Consider the following 16,479-nt stretch of genomic DNA (forward strand, 5'->3'; position numbering starts at 1 on the left):
GAGTCCAGACAGGTGTTCCTGGTTCCCATTCCCTGAACAGGCAGACCAGTTTGAGTCACAGGTTGTCCAGATAGAAGTGATGGGTAGGTGCAGAGTCTGGGGGGAACCGGTTGAGTATTGTCCTTGCCCCTAGACCCCGAGGGTGTGTGGCCCTGTGCTGCGCCCATTGCAGTCTCTCAGCTCAGCTGCTCCTCCTCCTACCTGGTGCTGGCCTGCGAGGATGGTGTGCTCACACTGTGGGACCTGGCCAAAGGTGAGCCCTCCCTGCCTTTCTACCTAGTACCTGGGTAGGACTCTGGGCAATGAGTCTGGGAGCTCTAGAATTCCCACAGGCCCTGGGACCTTCTGTTACCTCTGTGTTCTTAAAGTCACCTTGGAGAACTGGTCCTGCTCTCCTCTCATTCATTTATTCAACAAACATTTATTGGATATAATATGTGCTAATGCTTCCCACTGCCCATGTGTTTTTGAGTGACTTCTCTGAGCCTGGCACTGTACTAGGCTCTGGAAGTGTGACCATTGCCTTCATTCTTACACTCCAGTGAAGAAGTATGTCTGGCACAGTACAGGTGATCACAGTGACCTCAGCCCTCCTCCTTCCCCCAGCTCCCAAGCTCTAAATAAGTGAGTCTTCTTCCCTGCTATTCCCCTCCATTCCCAGTCAGCAGGAACTCTATTGTATTGGAGTTAAGAGACCTATAAAGCAGTCAAAGTGAGACCATTAGCTATTCTGGATGAGTGGCATTGTGGTGGAGTTCTAGGGTCCTGGGTCCAGCTTTGCAGATAGAGAAATCAATGATACTGCTTCCTAAATTCGTCAGCCTCTAGGGAAGCAGCTCATTAATAACTCAGTGGTTTGCCATTTTGCAGTTGGAGATGTATTTTCCTAGAGAGTGGAGGTGGGCCACCTTCACTGGGCAGCCCTCCTGGCAGGTGCAGAGCATCAGAGATAGTACCCTGTTTGTTGAGTAGCTTGTGATCAGACTAGGGAGCTGACTGTTCTCAGGGAGGCATCTGTCAAGCTAGCAAATTGCCTTCCTCACTTGGCTATCACTTTCTGAAGAATGCAGTGGTTATTTCAACTTTGGAGGATATTTTCCCCACACACTGCCAAGATAAACACCACTAAAGACCCTCCTTTATTTTACTTATTGAACCAACAGCATTATTACAGAAGCAAAGGATATTTCAAGGAAAGAAGAATGATGATGATTTCATAAGCCCTTGACCAAAATAGCTTGTTTTCATTTTTTTCTGGATATTAAGTTCTTGTTTGGCCACACACACACACACACACACACTGCCTTCTGAAACAGCTGTGCCTCCCCCTGCCCGTATGCCTTTGCATCCCATGGTCAGCTGTGCCTCAGTCCCTGGCTGGGTTGTAGCTTCCTTCCTCTCCAGTGCTGACCCTGCCCTCCTCCATGTTCTTGCTTCTCCCCCTCCCCAATTCCTCTCCAGACACAGCAGCATTCCCCTGCAGGGTGCTTTTCTCTCCCATTGGGCACTGGGTTTACTGGTTTGCTCTCACAGGGTACTCATTGCTTAATTTTGCCTTCACATCCTACAAGTCCCTCACACACTTGCTGGTCACAGCCCCTGTGCCCATGGCCCCCTCCCCTATCCCCTTTTCTGACCAGCTTGTGTGATTACTTTCTCCAGGATTCCCTCTTGGGGTCGCTGCTCTTCCTCAGGGATGTTTCTGCCAAAGCATTCACTTCCTAAAATACTTCTTGGTCCACAAAGGACAGAATATGTATCCTGAAGGTCCAGTGAAATCCCAAACGAAATGTGTGGTACTGTGCACAGATGCCTCCCTCCATCTGTTGGAGGCTAGTGGGACCCAAGGACCCACCATCAGTGTGCTTGTTGAGAGGTCAGTAACTTGAGGGCTGGACAGGGTAAATAATCAGCCAGACAGATTATTTTAATTGCTATTTAATAGTAAAATCTGACAGCCTCTCTGACTACAGTCTACCTTTTGTATAGTCATCACTCTCCTGGTGAGTTTCTGAAGATCGCCAATGTCATATATATATTACAATTTTTTCTAACAAAATTGTATGATGGCACATCTGCTATGGTTTGACTATCCCCTCCAAAACTCATGTTAAAACTTAATCCCCGTTGTGGCAGTACCGTGAGGTGGGGCCTTTAGGAGCTGATTGGATCATGAAGGCTCTTCCCATATGAACGGGTTAACCCACTCATGCATCAGTGAATTAATAGGTAAATGGATTAATGGGTATCATGGGAGTAGAAATGGTAGCTTTATAAGAAAAGGAAGAGATAGCTGAGCTAGAACATGAGCACACTCAACTCCCTCACCATGTCACACCCTATGCCATCTCGGGACTCTCTAGAGAGTCCCCACCAGTAAGAAGGCTCTCACCAGCTGTGGATCCTTGACTTTGGACTTCTCAGCCTCCAGAACTGTAAGAAATAAATTCCTTTTCTTTATACATTGTCCAATTTTAGGTATTCTGTTATAAGCAATAGAAAATGGATTAAGACAACATCCTTTCTATCCCACACGCCAAGAGGCTCATTTCTCCCGCAGTAACCTTCCATCAGTTTCCCCAGGGATCTCTCTCTCTTTTAAACATTTAAAAATATTTAATGCATGCAAATGAAACTGTATAATGTGTGTGTGTGTGCATGTGTGTACGTGTGTGTGTGTAATAAAGAATAGTGAGATCAATTCCCCTATAGCCGTTGGAAATCGATAATCTCCAGTTCCATTTGGGCTCCCTGTATGGCTCTCCCTCATCAGTCCTTCTTGCTCCACCCCAAACACCTTATTAATTACCTAATGCTAAATAACAAACCACCCCAAAACTTAATGGTTTAAGAAAATAGTCATTGTTTAGTCCTTGAGTCTGTAGGTCAGCAATTTAGGCTGGACTCAGTCCATTTCTTCTACTGGTCTCACCTGGGCTCTCAAATGTGCCTTCAGGCAGCTTGCAGCTCTTCTAAGATGGCTTCACTCATACACCTGGCAGTTGGCAGGTTATTGGCCAGGGCACCTCGGTTTTCCTCATGGTCTCTCCTGCAGACTAGTACAGGCCTCCTCACATGGTAGTCTAAGGGCTCCCAGCAGCAGGAGAGGGCAACCCTAGCACACAAATGCTTTCCAAGCTTTTGCTTATGTTGCATTTGCTAATGACCCATGGGGCAAAGCACATCCCACGTCCATGCCCACTTTCGAGCAGTAGAAAAACAGACTCCGTCTTTTGATGAGAGTCACTGCCAAATACAACCAATTGCTTTTCAATCTACCACACCATTTTTATAAATTCATCATTCCTTTGCTCTCCTTTAAGAATTAACCACATTTAGGCCAGGCACAGTGGGTCACACCTGTAATCCCAGCACTTTGGGAGTCTAAGGTGGGAGGACCACTTAAGCTCAGGAGTTCAAGACCAGCCTGGGTAACATAGTGAGATCCCTTCTCTGTGAAAAGAAAAAAAAATTATTAAAAAAAGAAAAAGAAGTAGCCACATTTGTATGACTGTATCTCTAGACAGTACATTATTTAGCTTTGCATATTTAGGAAACTTATAAAGGGAACCATATTCTATATATTTTCCAACTTGCCTTCCTTCCTTCCTCCCTTCCTTCCTTCCCTCCTTCCTTCCTTCCTTCCTTCCTTCCTTCCTTCCTTCCTTCCTTCCTTCCTCCTCCCTCCCTCCCTCCCTCCCTCCCTCCCTCCCTCCCTCCCTCCCTTCCTTCCTTCCTTCCTTGCTTCCTTTTTGGTTTGAGACAGGGTTTCCCTCTGTGGCCCAGGCTGGTCTTGGGCTCCTGGGCTCAAAGTGCTTGGCCCCCAGACTGCTTGGATTACAGGTGTGAGCCACTGCACCCAGCCTCCAACTTGTTTTTCAATGGTATTTATTCTGCATATTGCTTTGCAACATTGTTCACAACAGCCATACATGTTGATGAATGTAGCTCCAGTTCTTTTCTTTTCATTTATGTATTATATTTCATTGTATAATATACCACAATGACTTAAGCATCCTCCTAATAGATATTTGGATTGTTCCTAATTTTTTGGAATATGAACAGCCTCCTCACATATTTCTTGATTTCTCTGAATTTCCCCAGGATACATGCCTAGAAGAGGATATCAAAACTTTTAAACTCTTAAAGTAGGAGAATGCCTGTGTGTTTTCTGTCCTATAGGCCTGTAAAGCACCTGGATAAAACCATCTGTGCAGTGGCCCCAGTCCCAGCCTTACCTGGCATGGTAGGTTCCCCATGCCTCTCTGTGAATGCCCCATGCCTCTCATTTGAATGTGTGAATGTGTCCATCTATCCTTTAGAAAATGCTTATTGAAGGCCTGTTATGTGTTAGGCACTGGACTAGCTTTCGGGCTTACAAATAGAGAAAGAACCTGCCTTCATGGAGCACACAGCTCATTTGGGAAGACAGAGAAGTCACCAGACAACTGCCCTAGAACATGAGAAAGGCTGTAATAGGAATTTTTTAATGGATGCATGGAATAGAGAGAGGAGTCACCTAACTCAACCTGCAGAAGTTGGCAGCAGGGCAGGACAGTGTGTTTTCTGGAGGAGGTGACAGCTGAGCTGAGCCAGAGCAGTTGAGAAGGCAACACCATGGAGGCAAGAGAGCACTATGTGTGTCCTGGGCACTGCAGGAAGTTCCAGCACCTGCCACATGAGATTGCTGTGGAATGTGGAGAGGGAGGAGGCTGGGGTGGGAAGACAGGTGGGCCAGACCATGGAAGGTCCTGTACACTGGGCAGAACAATACAGATATGTCCCTGTGTGGGATGGCGCTCAAAATAGAGAGGTCAGAGAATGGGAACAGCATATTTACAGCAGGGATGGAGAGTTGAGAGATCTCAGTTCAGAGATAGACTCCACATTCTGGGCTACCTGTGGCTGTTGCCAAAGGAGAGGGAAGCGCGCACGGTTGATCCTCACTTGCAGAGCTGACTCCCCAGTCCTTACAGGGCCCACTGCAGGCCTGGAGAGAAAGTCTGTGATTCCTGATGTGGCCCTGCAGAGGGTGAGGGGCCTATAGGACCCCCAGGGGAGGCTTCCAGAGAGCCGAGGGCTGAAAATGTAGATTCCATGCTCACCAGCCAGGTACAGTTAGTGAGTGTTGGTTGAAGTGGGGGGTACAGCAGGTTCCCCTAGTTAAAGAGAGGGAGTGAATAGAGAATAGGTTCCCATGGGCACTACCATCACTTACAGGACCTGGAAAATCAGTTCACAAAGTGACCGAGAGGGGCCCCAGGGAAAACTGCATGGGGACAGTCCTGCAAGCAGAGAGGAGAGTCTGAAGAAAGTGAGAGCAGTGTCCTGTGCTGCAGAAAAACTAAGAGCATGGTGGAGACAAGTGGCTGAGGCTGGAGACAGACGCAGGAGGTCGGGGAGTGGACAGGGTGTGGAGAGACCCTCTTGTGCTGGGGAGGGGAAAGTGGTATGGCAGCTGGAGGAGGATGTCGGATCAAAGTGGGCTTTCTAAGGATGGGGTGAGTTCAGTATGTTCACTACAGAGAGGAAAGAGCCCAGGCAGGAGGGCGTCCCCAGCTCAGCTCTCAGGCCAGGAGGGGCTGTTAGATTGAGCAAGGTCCCTGAGGCAGTGGGAAGGAAAGGCATTGGGAGCACAGGTAAGAAACTGAATCTTGGCCACATGGAGGGTGAGCTCTTCAGCAGAGATGCAGACAGCTTGGAAGAGAGGTCAGGGAAAAGGTGGAGGAATGCATCACCCTGGAGCAGACAGCATGTGGAGGAGGGCCTGTTGGCTGAGGGGGACTGCGGAGGAGCCGGCATACATGTGTGTGCAGGTCCCCGGCAGCCCTGGATGGATCCAGAGGCTGGGGCCCAAGAGGTTTTATGTCCAGCTGCTTCTCTCATTCCTTACTGGGGTGACCTCTACACTCGACCTTCCTGTGAGGGACAGTGTCCAGTAGAAGTCCCCACTCACCATCTATTTGCTTCCCAGATGCTCATCTTTTCCAAGAATGGCTCTGTGTGCCTTATGGATGTGGCCAAGCGTGAAATCATCTGTGCCTTTGCCCCCCCGGGAGCCTTTCCTCTGGAGGTCCCCTGGAAACCAATGTTTGCCGTGTCTCCAGACCATCCATGTTTCCTGCTCCGAGGTATGGAAAGGGACCAGGGCTGATGCCCGCTGACCATTTCCCTGACTTAGTTCTCTCACAGAGAGACCTCCTCCGATCTCTTCCCAACTCTGTGCCCCCTCCATCATAGGCCAAAGTGAACCGCAGCTCAGTCCTCACAGCACACTTCGATAAAATGCCAGCAGGGTCTTCTTTCTGAAGTCACAGCTCAACCCAGATGACCCAGCCTTTATAAGCAGAGAGCAGCCCCCACATGCTCACTGGACCACAAAGCCCACCGAGAAAGTGATTGCTGCACAGAACATGGTGTTCTTGTCTTGTTACAGGAGACTATTCACATGAAACCGAGTCCACCGACAATGCTGGAATCCAATATTCTGTTTTCTATTTTAATTTTGAGGCCTGCCCACTCCTGGAAAATATCTCAAAAAATTGCACCATTCCTCAAAGGGACTTGGATAACATGGCCTTCCCCCAAGCACTGTCATTGGAGAAAAGATGTGAGCGTTTCCTCCAGAAGAGGTAAAGAGTTCTGTGTCTTCACCCCCTCCCACATCTGAGGCTGTGTCTGGATTGAGGGATAGTGGAGTTTGTTTTATGGTAAATCCTTTCAGCATTGAAATTTCCGCTGGCCAGGCACGGTGGCTCAAGCCTTTAATCCCAGCACTTTGGGAGGCCAAGGCAGGCGGATCACCTGAGGTCAGGAGTTCAAGACCAGCCTGGTCAACATGGCAAAACCCTGTCTCTATTAAAAATACAAAAATTAGCCGGGCATGCTGGCACACGCCTGTAATCCCAGCTACTCGGGAGGCTGAGGCAGGAGAATTGCTTGAACCTGGCAGGCAGAGGTTGCAGTGAGCCAAGATCGCACCACTGCGCTCCAGCCTAGGCGACAGATCAAGTCTCTGTCTCAAAAAAAGCAATTTCCCCTAAGTGAAGGGTTCTACCCCATGATAGTGCATGAGCTGCACTCCACCTCACATGTGGATTGGTAGAAAAGGAGTCATTAATTCAGGCTGGGAGAAAAGAAGGGCTTCCAGCCGGTGTTTTCTTCCTGTCAAGACCATCTTTTTAACTTTCTCAAGTCCCTCTTAAAAGTATGGGCCGGGCGCGGTGGCTCAAGCCTGTAATTCCACCACTTTGGGAGGCCCAGACGGGCGGATCACGAGGTCAGGAGATCAAGACCATCGTGGCTAACACGGTGAAACCCCGTCTCTACTAAAAAAATACAAAAATCTAGCCGGGCGAGGTGGCGGGTGCCTGTAGTCCCAGCTACTTGGGAGGCTGAGGCGGGAGAATGGCGTAAACTCGGGAGGCGGAGCTTGCAGTGAGCTGAGATCTGGCCACTGCACTCCAGCCTGGGCGACAGAGCCAGACTCCATCTCAAAAAAAAAAAAAAAAGAAAAAACAAGTATGTTTGGGCCAGGCGCAGTGGCTCACACTTGTAATCCCAGCACTTTGGGAGGCTGAGGCGGGCAGATTGCTTGAGCTCAGGAGTTCGAGACCAGCCTGGCCAACGTGGCAAAACCCCATCTCTACAAAAACCACAAAATTAGCTGGGTATGGTAGCACATGCCTTTTGTCCCGGCTACTCTGGAGGTTGAGTGCTTGAACCTGGGAGGCGGAGGCTGCAGTGAGCCGAGATGGTGCCTTTGCATTCCAGCCCGGGTGACAGTCAGGCCCTGCCTCAAAAAAAAAAAAAAAAAAAAAAAAAAAGGAACAAAGTATGTTTGGGTTGTGAGACACAATCATTAAGATGGGGTTGGCAAACTATATGGGCCATATCCAGTCCACTGCCTGGTTTTATAAATAAGGTTTTATTTGAACACAGCCATACTCACTTGTTTATGTATTATCTATGGCTACTGTGTGCTATGGCAGGATTGAAGGCTGTAGAGGAGATAGCGTGACCTATAATGTCTAAATTATTTACATGTGGGCCTTTACAGAAAATGTCTGCCAACCCATGATCTAAGCCCCCTTTCTTTTACCCATCATTCAGGTAAACTGTGATGCGTGTATTTCTCCTCTTCTCCTTCCTCTTCCCGCTCTCCCTAATCCTGCAAGCACCATTTTCTTGCCCTCCTTTCTGCTATCAAAGCATAAGGCACAGTACTCAGGCTGTTCTGGAGAAATAGGTGTCTCTTCTAATCCATCTCACAACAAATTTCTGGGGATTTGCAAATCCTTGTTGATGATTCCTTTTGTGATCTGACCTCACATTTGGGTGGATTGGGGTCATCACTGGAGCCCTGGATCCTCATCCCGGGCCTGCCATTACAGAATTAGGTGGCTCTGGCAGGCTCCTTTCCTTCCAGGGCCTCGATGTCCCTATGTATGTAATGTGACCTCTGAGATTCTGTGATCTCTCCAATCACCATAATGTCCCTTCACGACTGTTTTCCCCCTTTCTCTATGTAGACTCTTTACTCAGGGAGGATTGAAGTAGAATGGTTAAGATATGCAGGTCTGGAGCCAAACAGACCTGAGTTTGATTCTGACACTACCACTTAGAATGAGCCCTTGGGCGAGTTACTTAGCCTGTCAGAGGCTGTTTCCTCATTCAGTCAAAAAACACATATTGTGCACCTGTGAGATGCCAGGCTGTGTTCTGACCATTTTAATGATGGCTGATTTTTTGGGCTTGAAGTATTAAGTGGGATGATACATGGAAAGTACCAGGCACAGAGTGGTTGCTCAGTAAATGGTAGGTATGACCATGATGATGGCTCCCTGCTAATCCAAGTTCATGCCTGGGAAAATTCTAAACATGTGCCACTAGGTGGCACCATAGCTCCTCTCTGCTTCCCAGCTCATACCTGCACTTAACAGGGGCGTTCAAGTCCTTCCTGCGTTGTAGTGTAGGTCCCTGGGAGGCTCTGTATACCTCCTGGAGGGAAATGTGCCTATTCGTCAGGAGACGAATATGGTCTCATGAGTCTCTGGGGAGAGAGAGAGACAATGAAGAAGGCGATGGTTGACACTGGCCCTCTCTAAGAGTGTTCAGCTATTCTTCACAGGAAGGGTTTGTTTTTTGTTTTTTGTTTTTTTGAGACAGAGTTTCGCTCTTGTCGCCCAGGCTGGAGTGCAGTGGCGCAATCTGGGCTCACTGCAACCTCTGCCTCCTGGGTTCAAGCGATTCTCCTGCCTCAGCCTCCTGAGTAGCTGGGATTACAGGCATGCGCCACCACAGCCGGCTAATTTTTGTATTTTTAGTAGAGATGGGGTTTCACCATGTTGGCCAGGCTGGTCTTGAACTCTTGACCTCAGGTTATCTGCCTGCCTCAACCTCCCAAAATGGTGGGATTACAGACGTGAGCCACCATGCCCGGCCTGATTTTGTTTAAAAGCAGCAAATGTATAGATTACTTTTTAAAAAAGTGTTAAATTGGCCGGGCGCAGTGGCTCACTCCTGTAATCCCAGCACTTTGGGAGGCTAAGGCGGGCGGATCACCTGAGGTCAGGCGTTCAAGACCAGCCTGGCCAAAATGGTGAAACCCCGTCCCTACCAAAAGTATAAAAATTAACTGGGCCTGGTGGCGGGCACCTATAATCCCAGCTACTCAGGAGGCTGAGGTAGGAGAACTGCTTGAACTAGGTAGGTAGAGGTTGCAGTAAGCTGAGATCATGCCATTGCACTTCAGCCTGGGCAACAGAACGATACTCTGTCTCCAAAAAAAAAAAAAAAAAGTGTTAAATATTCTATTCTCTTTCAATAAGTAAAAGGGATTTATTTTATTTTTGTTTTATCTATTTTTTGAGACAGGGTCATCCAGGCTGGAGTGCAGTGGTCCAATCACAGCTCATTGCAGCCTTGACTTCCTGGGCTCAGGCAGCTCCTGCCTCAGGAGCAACTGGGACCAAAGGCATGCGCCACCACACCCAGCTAATTTTTTTATTTTTTTTGTAGAAACAGGGTCTCCCTATGTTGCCCAGGCTGGTCTTGAACTCCTAGGCTCAAGCGACCCTCCCACCTTGGCCTCCCACCTTGGCCCTACAAAGTTCTGGGACTATCGATGTGAGCCACCATTCTCAGCCTAAAACAAACCATTTTAGATACAGGGAATTCTACTTAGATTGGCAGAGTTAAGATCAAAAATACAAAGTACACATTGCTACTTTATCTTCAGCCCTTTCCTTTAAGAGGCAAATGAACACAAAATACAGTGCACCTTGCTTGGTTCTGAGACAGTGAAGGAATTTCTCCAGTGTTAAATATATTCATATAACCAGTTATATAACTCTAAATATAAAACCTATCTCCAATACTTTTTCTTTTTCTTTCTTTTTTTTTTTTTTTTTTTTTTTTTTTTGAGATGGAGTCTTGCTCTGTCTCCAGGCTGGAGTGCAGGGGCACAATCTTGGCTCACTGCAACCTCTGCCTCCCAGGTTCAAGCAATTCTCCTGCCTCAGCCTTCCGAGCAGCTGGGACTACAGGCATATGCCACCATGCCCAGCTAATTTTTGTATTTTTTAGTAGAGATGGGGTTTCACCATGTTGGCCAGGATGGTCTCGATCCCTTGACCTTGTGATCCACCCACCTCGGCCTCCCAAAGTACTGGGATTACAGGCATGAGCCACCGCACCCGACCTCCAATACATTTTTAAGATAGCATTCACTATCTTTGTGAAAAGTTGAACATTACCAGCCAGGTGCTGTGGCTCACGCCGGTAACCCCAGCAGTTTGGGAGACTGAGGTGGAGGATCACTTGAGGCCAGGAGTTCAAGATTAGCCTGAGCAACACAGTGAGACTCCATCTCTACATCTACATCTATAAATAAATTAATTAATTAAATTAATTAATTAAAATCTTATCTCCAGATAGATGTCCCATATGCAGAGCCTCAAAACAAATCAAAGCTATGGTCATTGTCTTTCTCCCCCAGAGGACTCCTCTTCCTGTTTGCCTAAGCATTTTAACGTCATTCAGCTGCACCCCCTTCCCCACCACAACCCCACCGACAGCCCCCTCCACCCTGCTAAGCATCACAAAAAGTGTCTTTTTGTGAGTGGCGTATTTCACTCAGCGTAATGTCCTCAAGAGTCATCCATGGTGGAGCACGTGTCAGAACGTCTTCCTTTTCAGTCTGAATGTTCCGTTGTGTGTAATACCACAGCTTGTTTGCAAATAGCCTTTTAGTTCCTCAGTTCGCCATCCTGTCTACCCACATGCACCTCACAGGTTAGAATGCTAGACCCATCATTCCTCCAGGAAAGGCTTTCTGAGCACCTGCTGTGTACCAGGCCGAGTCCTGAGGACACACAGGTGATGTAGGAGTGTCCTCTTAGAGTTTCTCAGAGGAGCAGAGGGTAGTAGAGCTCTGCCCTGGGGGCTCGGGAGCTGGGGAAGTGAGGGGAGATTCCTCTCATCACAGTTGTGTGGTCCTCAGCTATCGGAAGCTGGAGAAGAACCCAGAGAAGGAGCAGGACCCAGAGAAGGAGCAGGAGCACTGGGCCCGGCTTCAGAGGTACTCCTTGTTGCTCCAGAGAGAGAGCTTCAAGAAGTGAGGCTGCCACCACCCTCTCTGAAAAGGAGGTTTCAGCCACTAGGCAGGCGTTCCCAGGACGCTGAGGCCAAGAGAAATGTGACAGAGCCAGAGCTCCACAGGCCTGCACTCGGAGTCTGGGGCCTCTGCAGAGCCAGCAAGGGGAAAAGTATAATCTGGGGGACTTTTAACCACTAAGCCTCTTGTCAGAGCCTCAGGCAGGCAGATGTGTCACCCAAATAAAGTGATATTGTCTCCAGACTCTCACGTTGCTGTGGTATATAACCCATCATTCCCACCCAGTCCAAACCCCAGCAGGGCCCAGATGACGGTTTCAACCAGAGTCCTTGGCCTGGTGAGGACCACTCACCTCCTAGGCCCTGGAGAGCCACTGTCCTCAGATGAGCAAGATGCCCCACCCACCAGCAACAGTGAGGCCCTGTGTTCTCCCCACCCGCTTCTCCCTCCCCCGGCTGGCTCACACCTTTATAGAATAGTATGGAGGAGCTGAGGCTCAGGGTGGTGGTGTAAGGGCCTGAGGCCATACAGGTATGAGAGGCAGAGTGGGAGGGAGAGGCGGCAGGCGGGAGCTGGGCCACTGTTGCCCCGGCCTGCTGGCCCGGGAATGCTAGAGGCGGCTGGGCAGAGAGATGCCTTGCTCTTCTCTAGAAACTGTCCTCCCAGAAAAACCAGATGGAGGGGTCCCCAGCAGCCCAAGGGATCCGTGAGGTCACTGTGTGGAACCTTGGAGGCTGAGGGGGATCAAGTGTCCCAGCCTGGTCCTAGGCCTGCTTGGTCTCTTGGGTGAGAAACTACCTGGGAGGGTGACTGCACACAGAGTTTGTGATGGCTGCTGCTTTTGCGGCCCCATCCACTTCCTCCCTGGGTCACACACCACATTCCTTGTTGGCCAGTCACCTCCCGTGTGGCACTGATGCTAGCTGGCTGACTGTCCCCCTGGATGAAAGGATCCCCGCCTGGAGACACTCTGGCCCTCTCCACACCCCACCATGGGAATGAAATATAGCCACCAACATAGCTCTTGACAGTAATTCCCTCTGTACAACAGGTGCTCTGGCAGCTCTCTGGAGATGAGGGAGGAGAACTTAGGAAGATGGTCTTGGTTTACACACCACCTAAAGGTGATGGGGAACCAACATTTCCGTGGTTAGTGTATTTTCCACTTAAGCTTTAAGCAACCTTGTGGAACACAGATGTTATCCCCATTTTACAAAGAAGGGAACTGAGACTCAGGTGAGACAGCGTAGAACAGCCTGTGTCAAGTCCCCATGGGCTTCTCCATAGCAAATGCTAGAAATCCAACACAAACTACCTTAGCAAAAAGGGGATGTGTTGGGTCAGATAACTTAGCCATTCAGGAGTCATGCTCTCGGTGTGGCTGGAGTCTCCCTCCGCCTCTCAGTTCCAATTCCCCCTTCAGGCAGGCCTTCCGCTTGGATGACACTAGAAGCACCCGGTGGACCACCCCTTCCTAATAGTGCTAGCGAAGCCCTGAGCCTGCTCCTCACTGGCCTGCATGTGGTCTCTTTCCTGAACTGCTCACTGTAATGATGGTCAGGCATGCAGCAGGTGTCCATCCCTGGAAGGAGGGAGAGGTCTTGCCACCCCCAAACCAAGGACTGACAGGGGAAGAGCTCTCTGGGGAAAGGAAATGACACGGCCATGAGGGAGGAAGGCAGGAGGGATGCTGAGCAGGCAGACAACAGAGGCACCTGGCCTAGGAGAGCCAGCAGGGAGCCCCGCCCACCCTCTGCCAAGACATGTGCTGCCCACACCTGGCCACCTTCTCCTTTCCCAGCGTGTGAGGGGAGAGCAGGTGGGGAGAGAGGAGCTGAGGCATTCACAAGGCATCTTATGTGCCGGGTCCCACCAGCAGGACAAGGGAGAAGGAACCAGGGCTGGTCAGCACTAAGCTGGCACTCCTCAGCTGGTAGGCTGAGCTGCCAGGGCTCCAGTGACCTCCGCCTATGCAGCCCCAGGCAGAGCTGGCCATGCCTGTGGACCCGAAAGAGATCCTTGCCTTCTGGGTGACAGACCCCATGGAAACATCAAGAACCTTATGTCGGCCAGGCGCACTGGCTCACGCCTATAATCACAGCACTTTGGGAGGCCGAGGCAGGGGGATCACGAGGTCAGGAGATCGAGACCATCCTAACACGTGTTAGACCATGGCTAACATGGTGAAACCTCATCTCTACCAAGAATACAAAAAATTAGCCGGGCGTGGTGGCAGGCGCCTGTAGTTCCAGTTACTCGGGAGGCTGAGGCAGGAGAATGCATGAACCCAGGAGGTGGAGCTTGCAGTGAGCCAAGATTGCGCCACTGCACTCCAGCCTGGGCGACAGAGCAGAGCAAGACTCTGTCTAAAAAAACAAAAAAACAAACAAAACAAAACAAAAAAACAATCTTAAGTCTTCTCAGGGACTGTTGGAACTAGAGTAAGGCAAACCAGTGCCCAGGTGCACCATCCACACATCCACACAGCATTCATACCTCCACATAGAACCCAAACCTCCACACCTCCACACCTCCACACAGCATCCACACCTCCACACAGCATCCACACAGCATCCACACCTCTACACATCCACAGAGCATCCACACCTCCACACAGCATCCACACCTCTACACACCCACACAGCATCCACACCTCCACACAGCATCCACACCTCCACACATCCACACAGCATCCACACCTCCACACAGCATCCACACCTCCACACATCCACATAGCATCCACACCTCCACACAGCATCCACACCTCTACACATCCACATAGCATCCACAACTCCACACAGCATCCACACCTCCACACATCCACACAGCATCCACACCTCCACACAGCATCCACACCTCCACACAGCGTCCACACAGCATCCACACCTCTACACATCCACAGAGCATCCACACCTCCACACAGCATCCACACCTCCATACAGCATCCACACCTCCAGACAGCGTCCACACCTCTACACATCCACACAGAATCCAGACCTCCACACAGCATCCACACCTCCATACAGCATCCACACCTCCAGACAGTGTCCATACCTCTACACATCCACACAGCGTCCACACCTCCACACAGCATCCACACCTCTACACATCCACACAGCATCCACACCTCCACATATCCACACAGAATCCAGACCTCCACACAGCATCCACACCTCCATACAGCATCCACACCTCCAGACAGCGTCCACACCTCTACACATCCACACAGCATCCACACCTCCACACATCCACACAGAATCCAGACCTCCACACATCCACACAGCATCCACACCTCCATACAGCATCCACACCTCCAGACAGCATCCACACCTCTACACATCTGCACAGCATCCACACCTCCACACAGTATCCACACCTCCACATAGCATCCACACCTCCACACAGCGTCCACACCTCCACACAGTGTCCACATCTCCACACAGCATCCACACCTCTACACATCCACACAGTATCCACACCTCCACACATCCACACAGCATCCACACCTCCACACAGCATCCTCACCTCCACACAGCATCCTCACCTCCACACAGCATCCACACCTCTACACAGCCACACAGCACACACATCCCTGTCTCAACGTGGAGTGGCACGTGTGGTCCACAAGCAGAAGCTGATTCCCTGCTCACCATGACACTGGTGGCCGGTGTGCTTTAGGAACATTATTTCACAGACAGGGCCTCACCACTCCCCTGCACACACACAGCCCAGCCACCACACAGACACACAGCCCCATCTCCACACACACACACACACAGCCCTGCCACCACACACACACACGCACAGCCCAGCCTCAACACAAACACAGCCCCGCCTCCACACACACACAGTCCCACTTCCACACACACACACAGCCCCACCACCACACACACACACAGCCCCGCCTCCACACACACAGCCCCGTCTCCACACACACACCCACACAGCCCCGTCTCCACACACACACACAGCCCCACATACACACACACACAGCCCTGCCTACACACACATACACAGCCCCCCCACACACACACACAGCCCCGCCTCCACACACACACAGAGCCCCATCTCCACACACACACTCACACAGCCCCGTCTCCACACACACACTCACACAGCCCCACATACACACACACACAGCCCCGCCTCCACGCACACACAGCCCCGCTTCCACACACACACACAGCCCCGCCACCACACACACACAGCCCTGCCTACACACACACCCAGCCATCACACACACACACAGCCCCGCCTCCACACACACATACAACCCCATCTCCACACACACACAACCCCGTCTCCACACACACACAGCCCCACCTCCATACACACACAACCCCGTCTCCACACACACACAGCCCCACCTCCACACACACACACAGCCCCACCTCCACACACACACAAAGCCCCACCTCCACACACATACACACACACACACAGCCACCACACACACAGCCCCGCCTCCACACACACACAACCCCACCTCCACACACACACACAACCCCGTCTCCACACACAGACAGCCCCACCTCCACACACACACAGCCCACCTCCCTACACACACACAGCCCCACCTCCACACACACACAAAGCCCCACCTCCACACACACACACACAGCCACCACACACACAGCCCTGCCTCCACACACACACACACAGCCCACCTCCCTACACACACACAGCCCCACCTCCACACACAAAGCCCTACCTCCACACACACACACACAGCCCCCACACACACAGCCCTGCCTCCACACACACACACAGCCCACCTCCCTACACACACAAAGCCCCACCTCCACACACACACACACACACAGCCACCACGCACACAGCCCCGCCTCCACACACACACACAC

At 50.7% G+C, this 16,479-nt stretch overlaps 1 protein-coding gene across 2 annotated transcripts in view; it reads left to right on the plus strand.

The window, feature by feature from the left end:
* The window catches only part of WDR93 (WD repeat domain 93), a 49,658-nt gene extending 37,798 nt beyond the window's left edge, over positions 1 to 11,860 (plus strand). Inside the window, exons 12-17 of one of the 2 annotated variants that reach the window (XM_010378626.2) lie at positions 134 to 253; positions 1,663 to 1,876; positions 4,183 to 4,246; positions 5,975 to 6,131; positions 6,437 to 6,632; positions 11,504 to 11,860. In XM_010378626.2, coding sequence (XP_010376928.1) covers positions 134 to 253; positions 1,663 to 1,876; positions 4,183 to 4,246; positions 5,975 to 6,131; positions 6,437 to 6,632; positions 11,504 to 11,621 — 869 coding nt within the window. In that variant the 3' untranslated portion in view covers positions 11,622 to 11,860. The remainder of the gene's footprint in view (positions 1 to 133; positions 254 to 1,662; positions 1,877 to 4,182; positions 4,247 to 5,974; positions 6,132 to 6,436; positions 6,633 to 11,503) is intronic. The other variant, XM_010378627.2, reaches the window with a different exon arrangement.
* Positions 11,861 to 16,479: the final 4,619 nt, after the last annotated feature.

This window comes from Rhinopithecus roxellana, chromosome 5, assembly GCF_007565055.1.
Source record: "Rhinopithecus roxellana isolate Shanxi Qingling chromosome 5, ASM756505v1, whole genome shotgun sequence".
Classification (NCBI taxonomy): Eukaryota; Metazoa; Chordata; class Mammalia; order Primates; family Cercopithecidae; genus Rhinopithecus; species Rhinopithecus roxellana.